The sequence below is a fragment of the Plasmodium gonderi genome (assembly GCF_002157705.1).
Source record: "Plasmodium gonderi DNA, contig: Chr12, whole genome shotgun sequence".
NCBI lineage: Eukaryota > Apicomplexa > Aconoidasida > Haemosporida > Plasmodiidae > Plasmodium > Plasmodium gonderi.
Genome location: NW_021628937.1, coordinates 3,129,118 through 3,147,067, shown reverse-complemented (window position 1 = coordinate 3,147,067; position 17,950 = coordinate 3,129,118). Strand labels below are relative to the sequence as shown.

General features: G+C 29.4%; 2 protein-coding genes across 2 annotated transcripts; both read left to right on the top strand.

Annotated features, from left to right (window-relative positions):
- Positions 1 to 173: 173 nt before the first annotated feature.
- PGO_126580 (TRAP-like protein) lies at positions 174 to 8,155 on the top strand (the record flags this gene model as incomplete). The annotated part of the gene is made up of 2 exons (XM_028689448.1): positions 174 to 252; positions 738 to 8,155. 2 exons carry the CDS (start codon positions 174 to 176, stop codon positions 8,153 to 8,155), a joined length of 7,497 nt encoding a protein of 2,498 aa, XP_028545249.1.
- Positions 8,156 to 9,712: 1,557 nt separating this feature from the next.
- Positions 9,713 to 17,798, top strand: PGO_126570 (hypothetical protein; the record flags this gene model as incomplete). The annotated part of the gene is made up of 2 exons (XM_028689447.1): positions 9,713 to 9,768; positions 10,004 to 17,798. The coding sequence occupies 2 exons, from the start codon at positions 9,713 to 9,715 to the stop codon at positions 17,796 to 17,798; spliced, it is 7,851 nt and encodes a 2,616-aa protein (XP_028545248.1).
- Between the last annotated feature and the right edge of the window lie 152 nt (positions 17,799 to 17,950).

The following is a 17,950-nucleotide window of genomic DNA, read 5'->3' as shown; positions in this document are numbered from 1 at the left end:
AGACTAGTAATGCATGTAAAATTAAAAGGGAAAATATAACCTTAGACAGAAATATAGCTGCAGAAGAAAACTATAGAACTATATATTAAAGCAGGCCAAATTAGCTTCTAACATTTAAAAAAAAAAAAATTATTCTCCTATATATTATTCTGTTAATTTTATTTATCTTTAAAATGAATTTTTTAATCATATTAAGTATCTTAAACCTTTTGCCCTTGTCATTTGGGTTATTTATAAAAGAGGGATATTCAGGTAAGGAAAAAAAAAAAAGAAAGAGAAAAAAAAGAACACACTAAAATGTGATATGTATATGTTCAGATATTTTTATTTCTCTTCTTAGTAATATAATACACTACAATTTTGCAAATGCATTTTTTTCATAATCAGAGAGAACGTTTAACCCCGTGTGTTTATTCATTAAATCACTTGATGAAATTGTTTACATGAATTATTCTTGTGAATAAGATTCCATCATTCTTTCTAAAAATAATCATTTACTTTTTTATATAATAAAATTTTACCATGAGCATGATCGTAATTTTTGTGTTATGAGTTATCCATGATTACCAAGCCGAGTATTAGCATTAATAGACAAGAGAATTTTATACTTGAATGTTTGTTAAGTTAAATATATCTCTATATTTTATACATATTTTTATGTATTCCCCATGTATACATACTCCTTTTGTATACATGGAAAGACATTTTTTTTTTTTTTTTTTTTTCTACATATTTAGAGAGCCGTAGCAATGTATTTGGAGATCATTGCAAAGGATTGAATGTGCACTTTCTAATAAGTTCAGAAAAATTCTATGATTCATCATATGCCGCTAAATTGTATTATATCCTTGCAAGAGTTGCAAACTCTATGACTGGTTTTAATCCAAGTTATTTTTCAATTTCTTTTTTTGATGAGAAAATTTTGTATACTAATAGTAAAAAAATGTACACAATTAACTTGCCTAAATTCAAGGAAATGTTTCAGAGTAAATACAAGCTTTATGCAATTTCAAAATCAAAGCATGCAGATTTATTTACATCATTAAAAGAGTATTATGAAAAAAATATATTAGGCAATCCAAATATGAAAAAAGCCCCCAATATTATAGTTATTTCTAAGAATCTTGGATATATGGGCTCTTCAGAATATCCAGATGAATTAATAAATTACATCAGAGAAATTAGAAGTAGGGATTTGGGAGTTTTTTTCTATTCTGATGATTCACTTGCTTCGAAAGATGTGGCTTATCGTATTTCAGAAATGAGTTATAGTAGTGAGTCAGATACTCCTTTTGCATATTTTATTAATAATGAATATGATTTTAAAACTCGAATGAGTCTAAGGAAATTCTGTTATAGTGTAAAATATGGTGCAACTTGTGCAAGGTATAATGATTGGTCTGAATGGAGTGGACCTTGTGAATTTAGGAAAAGACAAAGAACTATTCCATCAAATATTACCATAACTGATTATATCGATAATAAGGTTAATTATATTCCTCATTGTAAAAATCTCTTTAATTATAATTTAATAATAAAAGAGGATTATAAAGATGAATGTAAAAGTGATATATATGAATGCAGAGGAATTTGTGATAATGGATACAAATTTAAACCGTATTCTTCGTATTTTGAAATATTAGAAAAATATGATACCTGTACAGATTTACCAGTTTGTACAAGTGTGCAAAGGAGAAAAGGGTATGATCGAATATATGATGATCTATCATTGACACTCTCAGAAAACGCAAAATATTTCCGTCAATTAGAAGTGAAAGAACGTAACATAATTGACGAAAGAAAGTGGGGAGAAGATGAAAACACTTCTTATGCACGAAAGATACATGAATCAGAAATTCAATTGGAAAATAAATCGAGAAAAATGATAGAAAGACAACACCTTCTCGTTAAAAATCATAAGCGCTTGCTTGAACACATAAAAATGGGGGATGATATAGGCGTAATAGATGAATTTGGAAATTTTACCCTTCAAAAGAATCCGAGTACAGGTCAAGTGGTTGAATCTGTAAATGCAAATAGTAAGAAAAATGCAGGTGACAATAATCAAAGAAGAGGAGACACTAATATTGGTGCTATAAATGAGAGAAGGGATAGTAAAACAAATACAAAGAATATAAGTGGTAGTGAAAATTCTAAAGACAGAAAAATACTTGACGGAAATATTGGAAATGGGGAGAAGCAAAGTGAGAATGAATCTGTTGAAAAGGTATCTGTCAGTGATGAAGGCTTTGTAAATGGAGAGAAAAAAAGTGAAACTAAAAATTCTGAACAGTTATCTGTCAGTGATGAAGGCTTTGTAAATGGAGAGAAAAAAAGTGAGACTAAAAATTCTGAAAAGGTAGTTGTAGGTGATGAAGGCTTTGTAAATGGAGAGAAAAAAAGTGAGACTGAATCTGTTGAAAAGGTATCTATCAGTGATGAAAACATTATAAATGGGGAGAAACAGAGTGAGACTGAATCTGTTGAAAAGGTATCTGTCAGTGATGAAAACATTATAAATGGAGAGAAACAGAGTGAGACTGAATCTGTTGAAAAGGTATCTGTCAGTGATGAAAGCATTGTAAATGGAGAGAAACAGAGTGAGACTGAATCTGTTGAAAAGGTATCTGTCAGTGATGAAGGCTTTGTAAATGGAGAGAAACAGAGTGAGACTGAAAATGCTGAAAAGGTATCTGTCAGTGATGAAAACATTATAAATGGGGAGAAACAGAGTGAGACTGAATCTGTTGAAAAGGTATCTGTCAGTGATGAAAACATTATAAATGGGGAGAAACAGAGTGAGACTGAATCTGTTGAAAAGGTATCTGTCAGTGATGAAAACATTATAAATGGAGAGAAACAGAGTGAGACTGAATCTGTTGAAAAGTTATCTGTCAGTGATGAAGGCTTTGTAAATGGAGAGAAAAAAAGTGAAACTAAAAATTCTGAACAGTTATCTGTCAGTGATGAAGGCTTTGTAAATGGAGAGAAAAAAAGTGAGACTGAAAATGCTGAAAAGGTATCTGTCAGTGATGAAAGCGATAGAGACAATAATAACCAAATAATTGAATCCATTCGCGTGGACGATAAAAATAATCATGGAACAGGAGAAAATGAAAAAGAAAAAAGAGAGAAAAAAATTGTCCACAGTAATGATTTTGATGAAACAGTTGAAATAGCAGTGCCAAATACCACTGACACAATAGATAAAGATGAAACTGAAGAAAATGATTCTAACAGTTTACCAGATGGGGGAAATATGAGCAATGTGACAAGTGGAGATTCTTCAAATAATCAAATAATAAACTCAGAAGTTAGCAATAGCAAAAATTTTCCAATTGACAATAGGAAGGAACATAATGAATATACAACTGATTCTGTTGTTTCTACAAATGTTGGTGATACTACAAACACAGGAGAAGGTATCGTAGATTCATCACAAGAACATTCTACAGGTAATCATAATAAATTACCTGTTTATGAAAGTACAAATGAGGATACAAACAACTTGGTCTATAGACAGAATTCAGATTTGAACGAAGATAATAATGTCTCAAAAAAGGAAAGTGAAATTGTTAATACTAGTAAAGATGATACATATAAAGGAAATGACGTGAATAAAGAGGTGCATGAAACAGAAGCTGTGCATGAAGATGCGCTAAGGGAAGAAATAGATAAACAAGATACAAGTGAAGACAGCATTAAAGTCCAAGAAAGTAAAAACAAATATGGGAATAAAGACAAAGGTGTCATTCATGAAATTACAGTAGGAATTAATCAAATAGGACGAGCGTCGGAGATGGATAAAAAGGAAGGAAGTGTAGAAGGAGAAGATAAAATAAAGAGCAATACGAAAAAAGAAGATGCAAATGGTGAGGAATCAATAGAGGGACAGATACAACATGAAGCAACTAAACATGTAAGCGTGAATGAAGAAGAGGTAAGTCAAGGACATGAAGGAAAACATGTAATTTTGAACAAAAAAAAATTACGAGGAAAAAATATAAATAATCAGCACGTTTTAGATGATTCCATAAATCAACGTCCATTCCCACAAGTAGAAAGTGAGAAAATATCATCAAGTGAACATGAAATAGAGAATAATAACGGAAGAAATGAACGCGTTAATGAACCGAATGAAGACCTACATGATACAAATGAAAACATAGCAGAAAACAAACAATCTCATGTAACACGTGAAATGAATAAGGACAATTTATATCAGGATGAGCATTTGGTAGAATCTACAATTCTCGATGAAACAAAAACACATCAACATCACACTACTAGTGATAATATGAATGGTGAAAATAAAAGAACAAATGAAAACATAAATGGGAATAATTTAGAAGATGTAAAAGATAGCATAGATCCTTTGAATATTGCACAGCAACACCAACACCAGCATCAATTTGAAGATAAAGATAAAGAAGAGAATAAAAATGATCACACAAAAGACACAAATTCTGATAATGAATCAGGGAATCATATGATTACAGATGGTGAACAAACAGGTGATAAATACATGAAAGAAACAAAGGAAACATCAAGAAAATCAGTTAATGAACATAAAAATTTGGAAGAAGGAAATACAAAAAAACATTATATGCATGTTCGTACAGGGAACGAGCAATTAATAGCTGAAAATAATGAACAAAAGCATAAAATTCAAGATGAGAATAAAGGAGAAATAATATTAGGTGATGATATTAACAATGTTCAGGTATCTGATAAAAACATAGAAACAAATAAAACATTTCATAAAAATATAAGAAAACATTTAGGATCAAATGATATGGACAGTATTCACGAAACAGATAGAAAGAGTGAAGAAAAAATAGTTCAAGATGATAATACGGGTTATAATATAGAAAATAATACTGGTGATAATACGGGTTATAATGTAGAAAATAATTCTGGTGATAATACGGGTAATAATTCTGATGATAATACGGGTAATAATTCTGGTGATAATACGGGTGATAATTCTGGTGATAATACGGGTGATAATACGGGTGATAATACATATGATAATACGGATGGTCCTACCGAATTAGAAGAAGTGCTGAGGGAAAACAGCATAATCAATAAAAACTTTGCAGAACATAAAGACTCACATAATATTAAAAGAGGAGATGATATATCAATAGAAAATGTGAAGGAAGATCAAATAAGGAGTGAACATATTCAAGGAAAAGACATATTGTCTGGTAAGCATAAAGCACAAAATCAAGCACAAGAAGAAATGGGGAAGAAAAATAAAATCCCTAATGGTCATATACAACAAGAAATATCGTCAGATAATATTCTAAAGAAATACCAAATACAAGAAGGGGAGGTAAAAGCAGACATAACACAACATCAAACACGTACCCATAAAACAGAATCAGAGGATGCTATAAAAAATGATCATTTTTCAGATGTATCTAAGAGGAAAAATGAACCAGTTAATGAAAGTGATCGAACACATAGAATACCAGATAATACAATGAATGGACATTATAAAGCAGATGAAATAATTGAAAAGCATACATACTTTGGTGATAGAAAAAATCCAGTAGAAGGGGAAAGTGAATATGAACGAAAAATCGTGCGTGAAGACCCCAATTTAGGTGAAGTTACGGGTGAACATAAATCTATGTACGAAGGTAAATATGTGGATCAACACAAAAATAATATACGTGAGCATATAAATATGGGTATACATAAAACGAATAGTGAAGATGAGAATGTAGATGTTATCACAGGTGAACATAATGATGTGGTTAAGCATGAATATATTGGTGGGATTACAGATGTGGATGAGCATAAAGTTATTGGTGAAGATGTAGATGTAGTTACCGGTGAACATAAAGACGTGGGAGAAAGCAAAGGAAAGCATGTAGATGTAATTGAACCAATAGTAAATGGTGAAGATGCATATGCAGTTACAGGGAGAAGCAAGGGTGAGTATGCAGATGTAACTGAACCAATAATAAATGGTGAAGTTACAGTTGAACATAAAGTCATAGGAGAAAGCACGGGTGAGCATGCAGGTGTAGATGCAGCTACAGGTGAACATAATGATGTAGGAGAAAGCAAGAGTGAGCATGCAGGTGTAGATTCAGCTACAGGTGAACATAAAGATGTAGGAGAAAGCAAGAGTGAGCATGCAGATGTAGTTACAGTTGAACATAAAGTCATAGGAGAAAGCACGGGTGAGCATGCAGGTGTAGATGCAGCTACAGGTGAACATAAAGATGTAGGAGAAAGCAAGAGTGAGCATGCAGGTGTAGATGCAGCTACAGGTGAACATAAAGATGTAGGAGAAAGCAAGCGTGAGCATGCAGACGTAGATGAAGCTACAGGTGAATATAAAGTTACAGGAGGAAGCAAGGATGATCATGCAGATGCAGTTACAGGTGAACAAAAAGAAATAAGAATAACTAAGGGTGAGCATGCAGATGTAATTGAACCAATAGTAAAGGGTGAAGTTGCAGATGTAAATGCAATTTCAGGAAAACATAAAGTTATAGAGGGAACAAAGGGTGAGCATGCAGATGTAGATATAGTTTCAGGTATACATAAAACTATAGTGGAAAATATGGATATGGGAAAGCATAATAAAGATGTTGGTGAGCCAAGAATAAACGTTGAAGGTATAGATGTAGATGGAGTTACAAGTGAATACAAGTCTACTGACAGAGGTAGGAGTGTAGATGAACATAAAGATGTAATTACGAGTACTGATGCTGGACAGCATAGAGCCGTGAATGAAATTGAACACAAAGATATTCGTGAAGGAATCATAGGAGGGGAAAATAATGACGAATATAAAGACGAAAGAGTGGACGAACGTACAGGCGAATACAATAGTTTTGATGAAGGTGAAAATATACAAGGGCGTACTAAAGAGAATGATCCGATAAATATTAGAGCTAACGATGTTATTAATGAGGAACGTGAAAAAGAAAATACAACGGAAAGGATACACGACAGTAAAACAATGGAAGAATCCGAAAATACTGGAATAAATAAGAAAATTCATGAAGATAATGATAACACCTTTAATAAAACAGTAAAAATCGAAGACAAGAAGAGAGAAATGGTAGAAGATAATGCACATTCAACAAATAATGAAGAAAAAATGGAAGAAAAATATAAAAAGAATTTAGATTACACAATAGGCGATGTGAGAAATATGCACGTATCAACTGATAAACAAACTGTAATGAATAATGAAAGAGAAAAATCTGATGAAATGAAAGAACAGTTATCCAAAAATAAAGAAATGGAAGGGGAAACGGAGATAAAAGAAGCAGAAGAAGATATACGAAGCATGAAAAATGTAGATAATACAAAGGGTGAAGATTCCAGTAAAATCAATGAAGATTTAGATACCATACATACAAAAGATAAAATAAGCTTATTGCCCGAAGATAAATCAAATAATATAGTATCAGAAAATGAGAACATAGAAAGAACAAATATAAATGAAATTATTGATAGTGTAGTCAATGCGTACAATAGTAAAAAAAGTCATAGTGAAAAACTGGATGACGTTAATGAAAAACTAGAAATTCTTGGTGATTTTGTAGAAAATAACAAAAACATGCAAGGTGATAAAGATAAGAATCCATATAAATATTACTCGAACACAAAAAGTGTTCATAAGATATACTATAAAAAATCCCCCAATGGAAAATTAGAAAAGGATAAATATATTATTGTTGGTAAGAATAATTTTATCATAGATTCAGATGATATGAAAAATCCTTTTCCCAAAAATATGTCTAACAAGGTTAATGAGCTCCTAGATGAACATATTCAAAAGGATATGATAAATACATTAGAAGAAAATGAAAAAGAGAATACACAGGAAATCGAAAAAGAAATCAGATCTGAGAACGAAGAAAAAAGCGAAAATGAAAGTAGTGAAAGTGAATCCTATCACACAAAAACATTCAAATATGCAAGTATAACACTTTTTGCTGGTGTAGTTGTAGTTTTAACATCTATGTTTATCTTGAAAAAGATACAAGGTTTAAATCAACCCGAAAAAGATAGTCTTGATAATGTCGAATATCAGTTTACTGAGAAAAATGCTGTTCAAGAATATAAGGGACGGGAAGTATCCTGTAGTCCAAGTGGATATATAGAAGAAGGTTGGTCGTAGATTAGCATCTTTGTACTTTGCACGTATACTAATACATTTACATACTCATTACAAAATATAGTTTTACATCTGTAAAGTAGAAACTACAAATTTGAATGAGCACAGTAATGTAAGGCCATTCTCCTACATATATAAAACGGATTAATTTTGTTCAATAATGCCATAAAGAGCAATTCACAATTTAATAAAGTTTAAGGCTGATAACAAAATAAGTAGAGAGTAGAAGAAGAAGAAAAAAAAAAAAAAAAAAAAACCAAGCGTTACCTGTTAACGCTTTAATACATTTTATTCGAGCATGATAAAATAATACGAATATGTGTAATGCTAATATTTTACTTATTAAAGGTCCTTGTGAAATGTTACATTAAGAAAATAAAAAATGTTCATATAGGGTTATAACTTTTACCTTAACTCAAGCATCACATACACAAATTCGTTTGCATACGTGTGTAAAAACCTGCATATATTAACATATATTTATTTGTGGGTTCATCTATTTAAAAAAGCCCCTTTGTTAACTTAAAAGATAAAATAAATAAACAAGAAAATAGGCAATAAATAAACAAGCAAACGAATAAATTAAAGTGAAGCAAAATGTAATGGAAAAGGGCATATTCACGTGTTGCTTGCTCTATTATTGTCGTACAAGCGACAAATGCAGTTATGCGAACAGAAAATATACTACTTTAAAATGATCTTAAAATTTTATTGCTAAGAAGTGTCTCGTTATTTTTCCTTAAATGCTATTGATATTACATTAATGAAACAAGCTTATTCTCCAATCCAGTAAATGTATAATTTTAGTGTACTTTTTTTTTTTTTTTTTTTTTTTTTTTTTTTTGCTTCTAACAATGTACATTAGATAAATATACATATATAAATATAAAATACTTTTATAAAATATTTTGAATAGACATATGCTTCCTTGTTATTATGACTTTTTTCCCCCTATTATGATGTAGCGATTAAGTGAAATTTTGTGCACACTTGTAGTATGCGCTCACAAATGTTTACACGTTTAATTCAATATTCCTGTAATTTAGCAATTAAATACAGAGCATATTCATCTAAATTCAAGATAAAATTGAATTAAAAAATATGCATTTAAAAATTTTTATGATTAACTTATTTTGAACTTTAATCAAATATTTTTAAAGCCAGTAAAATTATATTTGGCTAAATATAAAGAAATTTCTATTGTAACTAGAGCATATACATAAGATTTATAGCACATTCATGTATCCAATTCCCCATACAAAATGTTATTTACAAAAGAACAATGCAAATTGTGTACGTATAGATTTTTTTGCTAATTCTGAGAATAATTAAAATTATTTTATCCAAATACAAAGGACAAAAAAGGGAGGTACATTATTTAAAAAAAAAAAAAAAAAAAAAAAAAAACAAAAGAAAAAAAAAAAAAAAAATTTAAAAGACAGAATAAAAAATAATCAAGATAAAAACTTAATAAGGTAACATTAATCAACCGCACTTTCAACCTTTGCTATTATTATACATTCTAACAAAATTTACAATCTACACATGCTCGTGTGTAACATGCTCATGCCGAAATGTTTTACGTTAATTCCTGCGGAAGATAAAAACTTAGAAAAGTATGGGAAAATGTCCAGAATGAGAGAAATATGTTGATGTATATTATATACAAATGCTACATATCTAACATATACATGTCTGTGTGTAAAATTCCTACAGGAGGAAGTGCATTATGTTGTGTAATAGTATTATTTACTCCGAGACATCTTCACATAGGCATGAAACCAATACATATGTATTTGCGTGTATGTATATACAAAATGATGCATATGCTTATTATTCCCATTTTTACAGCTTAGTAAATGAACTATCCCAATCTAAAAAGAGTATCAGGAAAATACAAAATTATGGGGCACTGGAAAGAAGTAGTGAAGGAATTTCCATTTATGGAGATAATGGAAATATAAAAATACAAAAGTTAATTATTCCAACAGATGCTCCGAGGCAAAATGTAAATACAAAAATCAAAGAATGTAGCTTTAGGAAAAAGGAGAACAGTACTAAGAAATATTCTGCCATTTTGTTTTCTAAAAACACAAAAAGTACGCTTGATTTTAACAAAGACACTAACGAAACAAAACTCAACACCACTAATAGTAAATTCGACCTTTCCAATATAAAAGAAAATATGCTTTTTCAAAGAATTTTTAAAACAATTGAAAAGGAAAATATAAAAACTAAGAATGAAAAATTAAAAGATAAAAGTGAAAAACTGAAACATTTGAACCAAAATTTTGAAAATCAAAATGCAAAAAGAAAAAATCTAAATGAGGAAAATAAAGACCACTTAACTGAATCAATAATACAGTTTAAAAAAGTTTTGAATGATAAGAAGAAAACATATTCCACTTTGAAAATCAAAACTAGACGTTTAGAAAGGGAAATCGATGCGTTTACTCCTTATCCTGACAAGGAAGATGAATGCTATAACACTCACATCAAATGTGAAAATGAAAATTCTAACAGCATTTTCAACAACAATATTGATAAAAGAAAGGAAAAAAGGAGTAGGATAAAAACAGTGAACGAAATGGAGAACAAGGAAAAATCACTTATAGATGAACATGTAAATGAAAATGTATCAAAAGAAAAGCCTTACCAAAAGAGCCAAGAAAAATATGCAAAAAAGACAACCCATCGGAAGAGTAACAGTGATAAAGAATATTCATCCATTATATATAATGGAAATAATTTAATATATGAAAAAAGCGCAACCACTTCTCATCTCTGTATTAAACATAGCAACGTACACCCTCAAAAGGTGGATATAAATGAAGACACTTACCATCAATTTTCCAGTGCAGATGTTATTGGAAATGGAACATATAATAAAAGAAAAAAAGTACTACCAAAACATGAAGAAAGAAGCAAATGTAGTAGTACTGATGACGATAAGTTAGATGATCAATATTACATACATTCATGTAGGAGTAATTTTTCTGAAACAAGTTATGATAATTATACAAAGCATAAAAACAATTTTGGCACTATTAAAAAAAAAGGGAAAATGTATGAACAGGTGAATGAAGAAAATACGGACAAATGCAAATATAAAGACAGAAATGGAAGAAGAAGAAGAAGAAGAAGAAAAAAAAAAAAAAAAAAAAAAATCATAAATCCTAATAACAAAATGTTTATTTTTAAAAATACACTCAATTATATCAATAGGGATATGTTTCAAAATAGTGAAAAATCTATCACAAGAGCACCAACAAATGAGCGTGCTCATCATAAGTTGAATTTAATTCAAAAATTAGGAGATGAAAATGTTTTGTATAAATGGGATAGCTCCTATTATAAAAAATTCCAATACATAGTATTAAAAAAAAAAAGGAAAAAAAGGAACGTACGAATTTTTTCTCAAACAATATATAATGGAATAGGAATAGATATAGGAAAGTATACCCATGCAACAAAAAGGGTATTATATAAGAACGATGAAAATGCAAGATATAGTTTTCACAGTGAATATGTTAAGAGCGTAAAAGAGGATTACCATGACCATTCGTCAAATATATCAATTCAAGACATTAAAGAAAGCAAGAACAATTTCTATGATAATCAATTTTATCAAAATATGTTTACACCGTGTGAGCATGTACTAAAGGATCGCAAATATAATGACAATATTATGGATGAAATGAATGCCGGTTCCTATAAGGATATAAATAAAAATTATCCTTTTGAAAATGATTTACGTAATACGAGTAATGATGATAATTCTCCTCATAATAATAACGACGTGCATAGAGATAGAATAACCACAAATGATCAAACGGATGACAAAACACATGATCAAAGGGATGACAAAATACATGATCAAACGGATGACAAAACACATGATCAAAGGGATGACAAAACACATGATCAAAGGGATGACAAAACACATGATCAAAGGGATGACAAAACACATGATCAAAGGGATGACAAAACACATGATCAAAGGGATGACAAAACACATGATCAAAGGGATGAAAAAACACATGATCAAAGGGATGACAAAACACATGATCAAAGGGATGAAAAAACACATGATCAAAAGCATGATGAAGTATATGAAAATAAAGTCCAAATGCACATATCAAAAAATGAGGAGGACGTAAACATTACATGTGTTGACACTAAAAATAAAAAAAATATTAGGGAGAATAAAATAAATTATTCAGATGGGATAATTAAAAAGGAATTGTCTTCATCAAACTGTGCATTAAAAAAGGATGCAAAAATAAATAACTCGAACGGCGAAATTTCAAATTTGTTTAATTCGATTATGTTAAACAATGTCATGGATGACAATGTGAAAAAAAGTTACACCATAAGTAACGCCCCTTGTGCTGAAACATGTGAGAAGTTAAAAGGGAGTAAAACATTCTATACAAAGAATAGCACAATGAAAGAAAACTGTTTAAATAATCTATTGAATGCTTCTAACACAGTTATGCTTAATGAGAAAAAGTTCGATTCACATAGGAGGGAAAGCATAGAGTCTATAAAGGAGCACAAACGTTATGCTCATTACTTAAGCAATGACATGCACAATGATTCGAATAGAGATATGCACAATTATGAGCACGACAATAATGAAGGGAACAAACATATTCTCTTGGAAATTCTATCCTTTTACCATAGATGTAAATATAAACTAAATTTTCTACTTTTGGAGGAATATAATTACTTAAATAGCATGAGAGACTACCTTAGAAAAAACATTAATACAGATGTAAAAATGAAAATTGACGATACAACTAAGGAAGGTTTTACACAAGAGTGTGACGGAGATGACAAAATTTTAATTAACGAACTTTTGTACCAGATAAATGGATGCATGTCAGAAGGAAATAAGTTATATGATTCACATGATGAGGGAGATGTTTTGACAAATAAGATTAGAAAAAATGGTGGCAAAGAATGCAAAGAACATATTTTTCATGAAATACATAAGGACAAAACGAATTTGCATAAAATTTGTATTCAAACAGATAAAAGAATCAAAAGAATTGAAGATTATTTAAATAAAACAAAGAAAGGACATTTAGAAAAAAAAAGTGGAATGGTTCTGAAAAACGAAATCCCATTTGCGAAAAGTACATCAAATGGTTGTATGAAAAAGAAGGGGGTGCAATTTTTCAAAGGAAATTCTATAAATAATACTGATTATCCTTTTCGACACGGACACATTACTAATTTTATCAGAAATGAGGGAGAAAAGAATGATATTATAAGAAAAAAAAAAAACAAATTCCTTCATCGTGGGTACTCAATATTGACAAATTCATTAAACAAAAAGGCATTTATTTCTAGTATAGCAAGGAATAAAATACGTGTGAGAAAAAGTGGAAGTTTCAAAAATCACCATTCTGGAGAAATATATTTAAAATACAAATCTGCATATCTTATGAAACTGTCTAAATATTTTTTGCAAAATTCTAGACAATTGTATACGAAATATAGTATATCCCCGAATTATCTTTTAAGGAACCTAGAATATGCATCAACAAACATTTTTCACTTTTATAATAAAAAAAAATTGCATTTGAAAAGGTTCTTTGATTTTTTTTCCTACAACAAGCATGTATCCTATATGAAAACCCATACATGTTATTACGACATTTTGTATGACAAAAAAAAAGGTGATTTTTGTAAAAAATTTAAAAATTCATCTCAGTTATTTATAAAGCCATATTATGAACAAGAAGATAAATTTGATCAAAATGCAAATAAAAAATATTTACATTTTATAGACGATAATGGAATTACAAAAAATAATAGCTCAAATAAAAATATTCACGTTGATAAAAAAAAAAAAACGAGAAAAAATTTAAATCGTAACACCTCACAGGATGCTCATAATATGTATGTAACAAGAACAAACTCTGAATTTAGTAATTCCAGTGATAGTGCTTATTGTGAAGATGATTGTTTTTCCCCTACCAAAGTAAGTACAGATATGGAGATTAAGCATTATAATAATAATATATCTTGCACTGTAGATAAAGACAATACTAAGAAAATGAATGATAATATTACTTTCGCAAATTTGAGATCAAATCAGGATAATAATCCTAGCGTATGTAACAGTATGAGCAGAGGAAAATGCAGTTGGAGTGGAAAAATTACATATGATAATAGTACATACATATTGGGAAACTCTAAATACACGAATACCCAATCAGAATATAATATACCAAAGAAAGGAAAAAATAGACATCATAAAAATATTTGTATTAATAACATTACTGATAATACCAAAATGTATTTAAACAAGGAAAACCCGTATTTCAAGAATCTTAATTTGGTAAATGAAAAGGAAAAATATGAACATATATATGATGATACTACACGAATAAAAAGCTTTATTCACTCCTCTAAATGTATAAATTCATTGGATATTATAAACGATTTTACTTTAAATGATAATAATGCTCCTGAGGAAAACAAATTTTTTACAAATTTTGATATAAAACCAAACAATCACATAGAAGATACAAAAGAGAAGAACTTCCAAATACAGGATAAGACCGAGCATATTGTAAATTCTATCAGATTAAAACACACGAATAATTATTTTAATATGTATAATAAAGGAAAAAACGAGGGGAGGAAGCATTCAGAAAACTTCGATCTACACAATGATTTAGACAATTCATCTATGAATAGTAAAAGAATATACAAAATAGATCATATAGCGCGAAAAGAATGCTGCATTAATATTTACGAGAATAATTATGATGCAGATGACAGTGCAAAGAGAAGAAAAAATATGGATCAGCTGAATTGCTCATATGATAAAATAGTAAATTCACTTTGTAATAGCAGAGGAATGATGGTGCAAAGGAATTTTGAAACTGGGAAAAATTGTAAAAAACGTGAAAAAAGTGAAAATCAAGGAGAAAGCAAAAAATACGAAAAAAGTGAAAATCATGAAGAAAGCGAAGAACAGGAAAAAAAAGCAAAAGTAGAAGAACATGAAGCAGGCAAAAATGGAAATCACAAATTGTTCAAACCATGGATAGACAATTTTAATGAATATGGTGAACACAGTATGGGTAGCAATGATATACGAAGATGTAATGACAAACACAGAATAGAAGAAAAAAAGGTTAATAACATACAGTGTAAGAAGTTTAATACACTGGAACTGGATAACACTGCAACTGATGATTCATTGAATAGCTGTGCTATGTATGTAATCACCAATAATTACGATTATTCATGTAACAAAGGAGAAAAATTAAAAAAAACCAAACAGTGCAATACAAATACTCTATATAATGAGACAGTAACAAATGAAAATGATATTGCACAGGAAAACGCAACATGGATAGAAAAGGAAACACGAAAAGGTAACCCATTACAAAAAAAGTTCATATCTGGAAGGATACATAACATGCAAATTCAAGAAATAGAAAAAGACCATAATGATTATTTGAGGAAAAGTGAAAATATAGTATCTTCCATGGAACTTTCCACACCAAACGTTGAAGGCCACGTATTGCGTAACACAGCATTGGATGAAATAAATTTTAATCATGAAAAAGAAAACTGTGATAAAAATGAACATTTAAATTTTATAAAAAATGAAAATTATAATTCCTATTGTGACATGATGGACACATTAGGCAATATGGTGAAAGAAGAAAATTATGAAATGTTCAACGAGCACAAGAGTGATAGTGAAAAAGAGTTAACTAAAAGAGATAAAAATCTAAAAACATATGATTATAATTTAGATGAACAAACATGTTTTTCTAATTTTTTAAGCGCAAACACAGAGGGAAATTACTTTGGGATTCCACAAGATAAAAAACACAACTTAAGAAAATTAAAATGTGACATCAGCGAACTCCTATATACAGACACATCTCCCCTTTGTAGTCTACACATAAATGATCTCCAAAAAAGTGAGAGTGATGAAAAAGAATATATTAAAAAAAAAAGAGATATCTCACATGCATACAAGAATAAGGGTAGTTGCAAGACTCTCAGCAATGATGACAACACAACTCATACGAAGTATAAGGGGAAAATAAACAGTTTTAATAAAAACCATTTTAAATATCTTTTGAGTAATAATGAGCTTTCACATAATTTTAATTTAACAAATGAAAATTGGAACTTAAGCGAAAAGAGTAATTCAAATTATGTCTCACATAAAATTGTAAACACAAAAAAGTTAGATCAAATTATTGAGAAAATACGAAAATGGAATGAATACATATCAAATAATGTTAATTATATACAATGTGCATTCTGTGATAAATACTTATTCAAATTAGAAAATTACACCTATAGTGACATTTTAAATTTATCAAAAAATGAATCTATCATGAAAGAAAAATACACATGTTCTATATGCAAACATAAAATAAAAATGCTAAATAAATACAATAATGATTTAAAATTCAGAATGGAGAAAAGTAAAAAAAATAGGGAAGGTTTTGAAGATGAATTAAATGATAGTAAAAAAGATATCCATAATTATAAGGAAAATTGTATAATAGAATATTTAAAAAAGGAAAATTTAGATAATTCATCTAAAACCAATTGTTCTGGAACCAACACACTTATCAATCCTATCCAAAAAAACGAATCATTGAACAATAATATTGTTCAAAAGGTCGAAATCCCTAATAGAAGAAATGAAAGTGAGATTTTCTATTTTCCCACTAACTGCAACAATGATTATATTCCCTGTTCTCTTAAGAGTGACTCGGAGAAAGATGAATCATTATTTCAAAATAGAAATTTATGTGATTCTGGAAATTTTACCATTTTTTATGATACAACTAGCAATGGAAAACATGATAACAACATGAATTCAAGTTTATTACATTTCCCCAATGTATATTCCACCAGCAGCATTGCCAATAGGAGTACTAACGACAATAGTGAAGATGTACTAAATGAAAAAGGAGAGAACGACATAAAATGTGATTCCATTACAGGATATCCCACTAATAATAATATTAACGATAGAATGAGTTATCCCCAAGTGGAGGAGAACAAAAACCATTTAAAGAGTATAACAGAACTTAAGAATGCGTTCTGTAACTATAAAAATGTTGCAAATAACGGAAGTAGTAACTGTAGTAGGAGAAGAATGTGTGATATGTATTATCTTGGTACTGACCACATGATATCAAACGTAAGAAATAATCCTTCTTTAAACAAAAATGACGTACATTATATATATGACAACAATGATATTTTTAATGTAAACACAAATGAGCATAATTTCAGAACAGATTATAACAAAATAATCTCAAAAGAAGCAATTGGAGATCATATGGATAAATCGTTCCTAAACGTTTTTAATACGAATTCAGAAGATAACGAAATGGTAGAACAAGAAAGAGGTAAATTATGTACCTTGAATGAGATTCCAGATCATAAATTTGAACATATATATAATTCACATATGGCTAGGATGAAACAAACGAGCAAGGTGATATATGACAGGGAGAACACAAATGAAAATAGAGATAAAACAAAGGATGAAAATTGTACTAACGATAAAGGTTCAAATGTGGAAAAAAAAAAAAAAAAAAAAAGAGACAAAATTAAGAGGCATGAGAAAGAAGTTATGTGAAACGGAAAAAAAATAAATATTAAAAAAAAAAAAAAAAAAAAAAAACAGTTATATACAAAAGAATCGTAGGGTTTCATTTAAACTGTTATAACTTGATGTAGAAATTCTTACGTACAAATTTTTTTTTAATTATGTTTTTTTTTTTTTTTTTT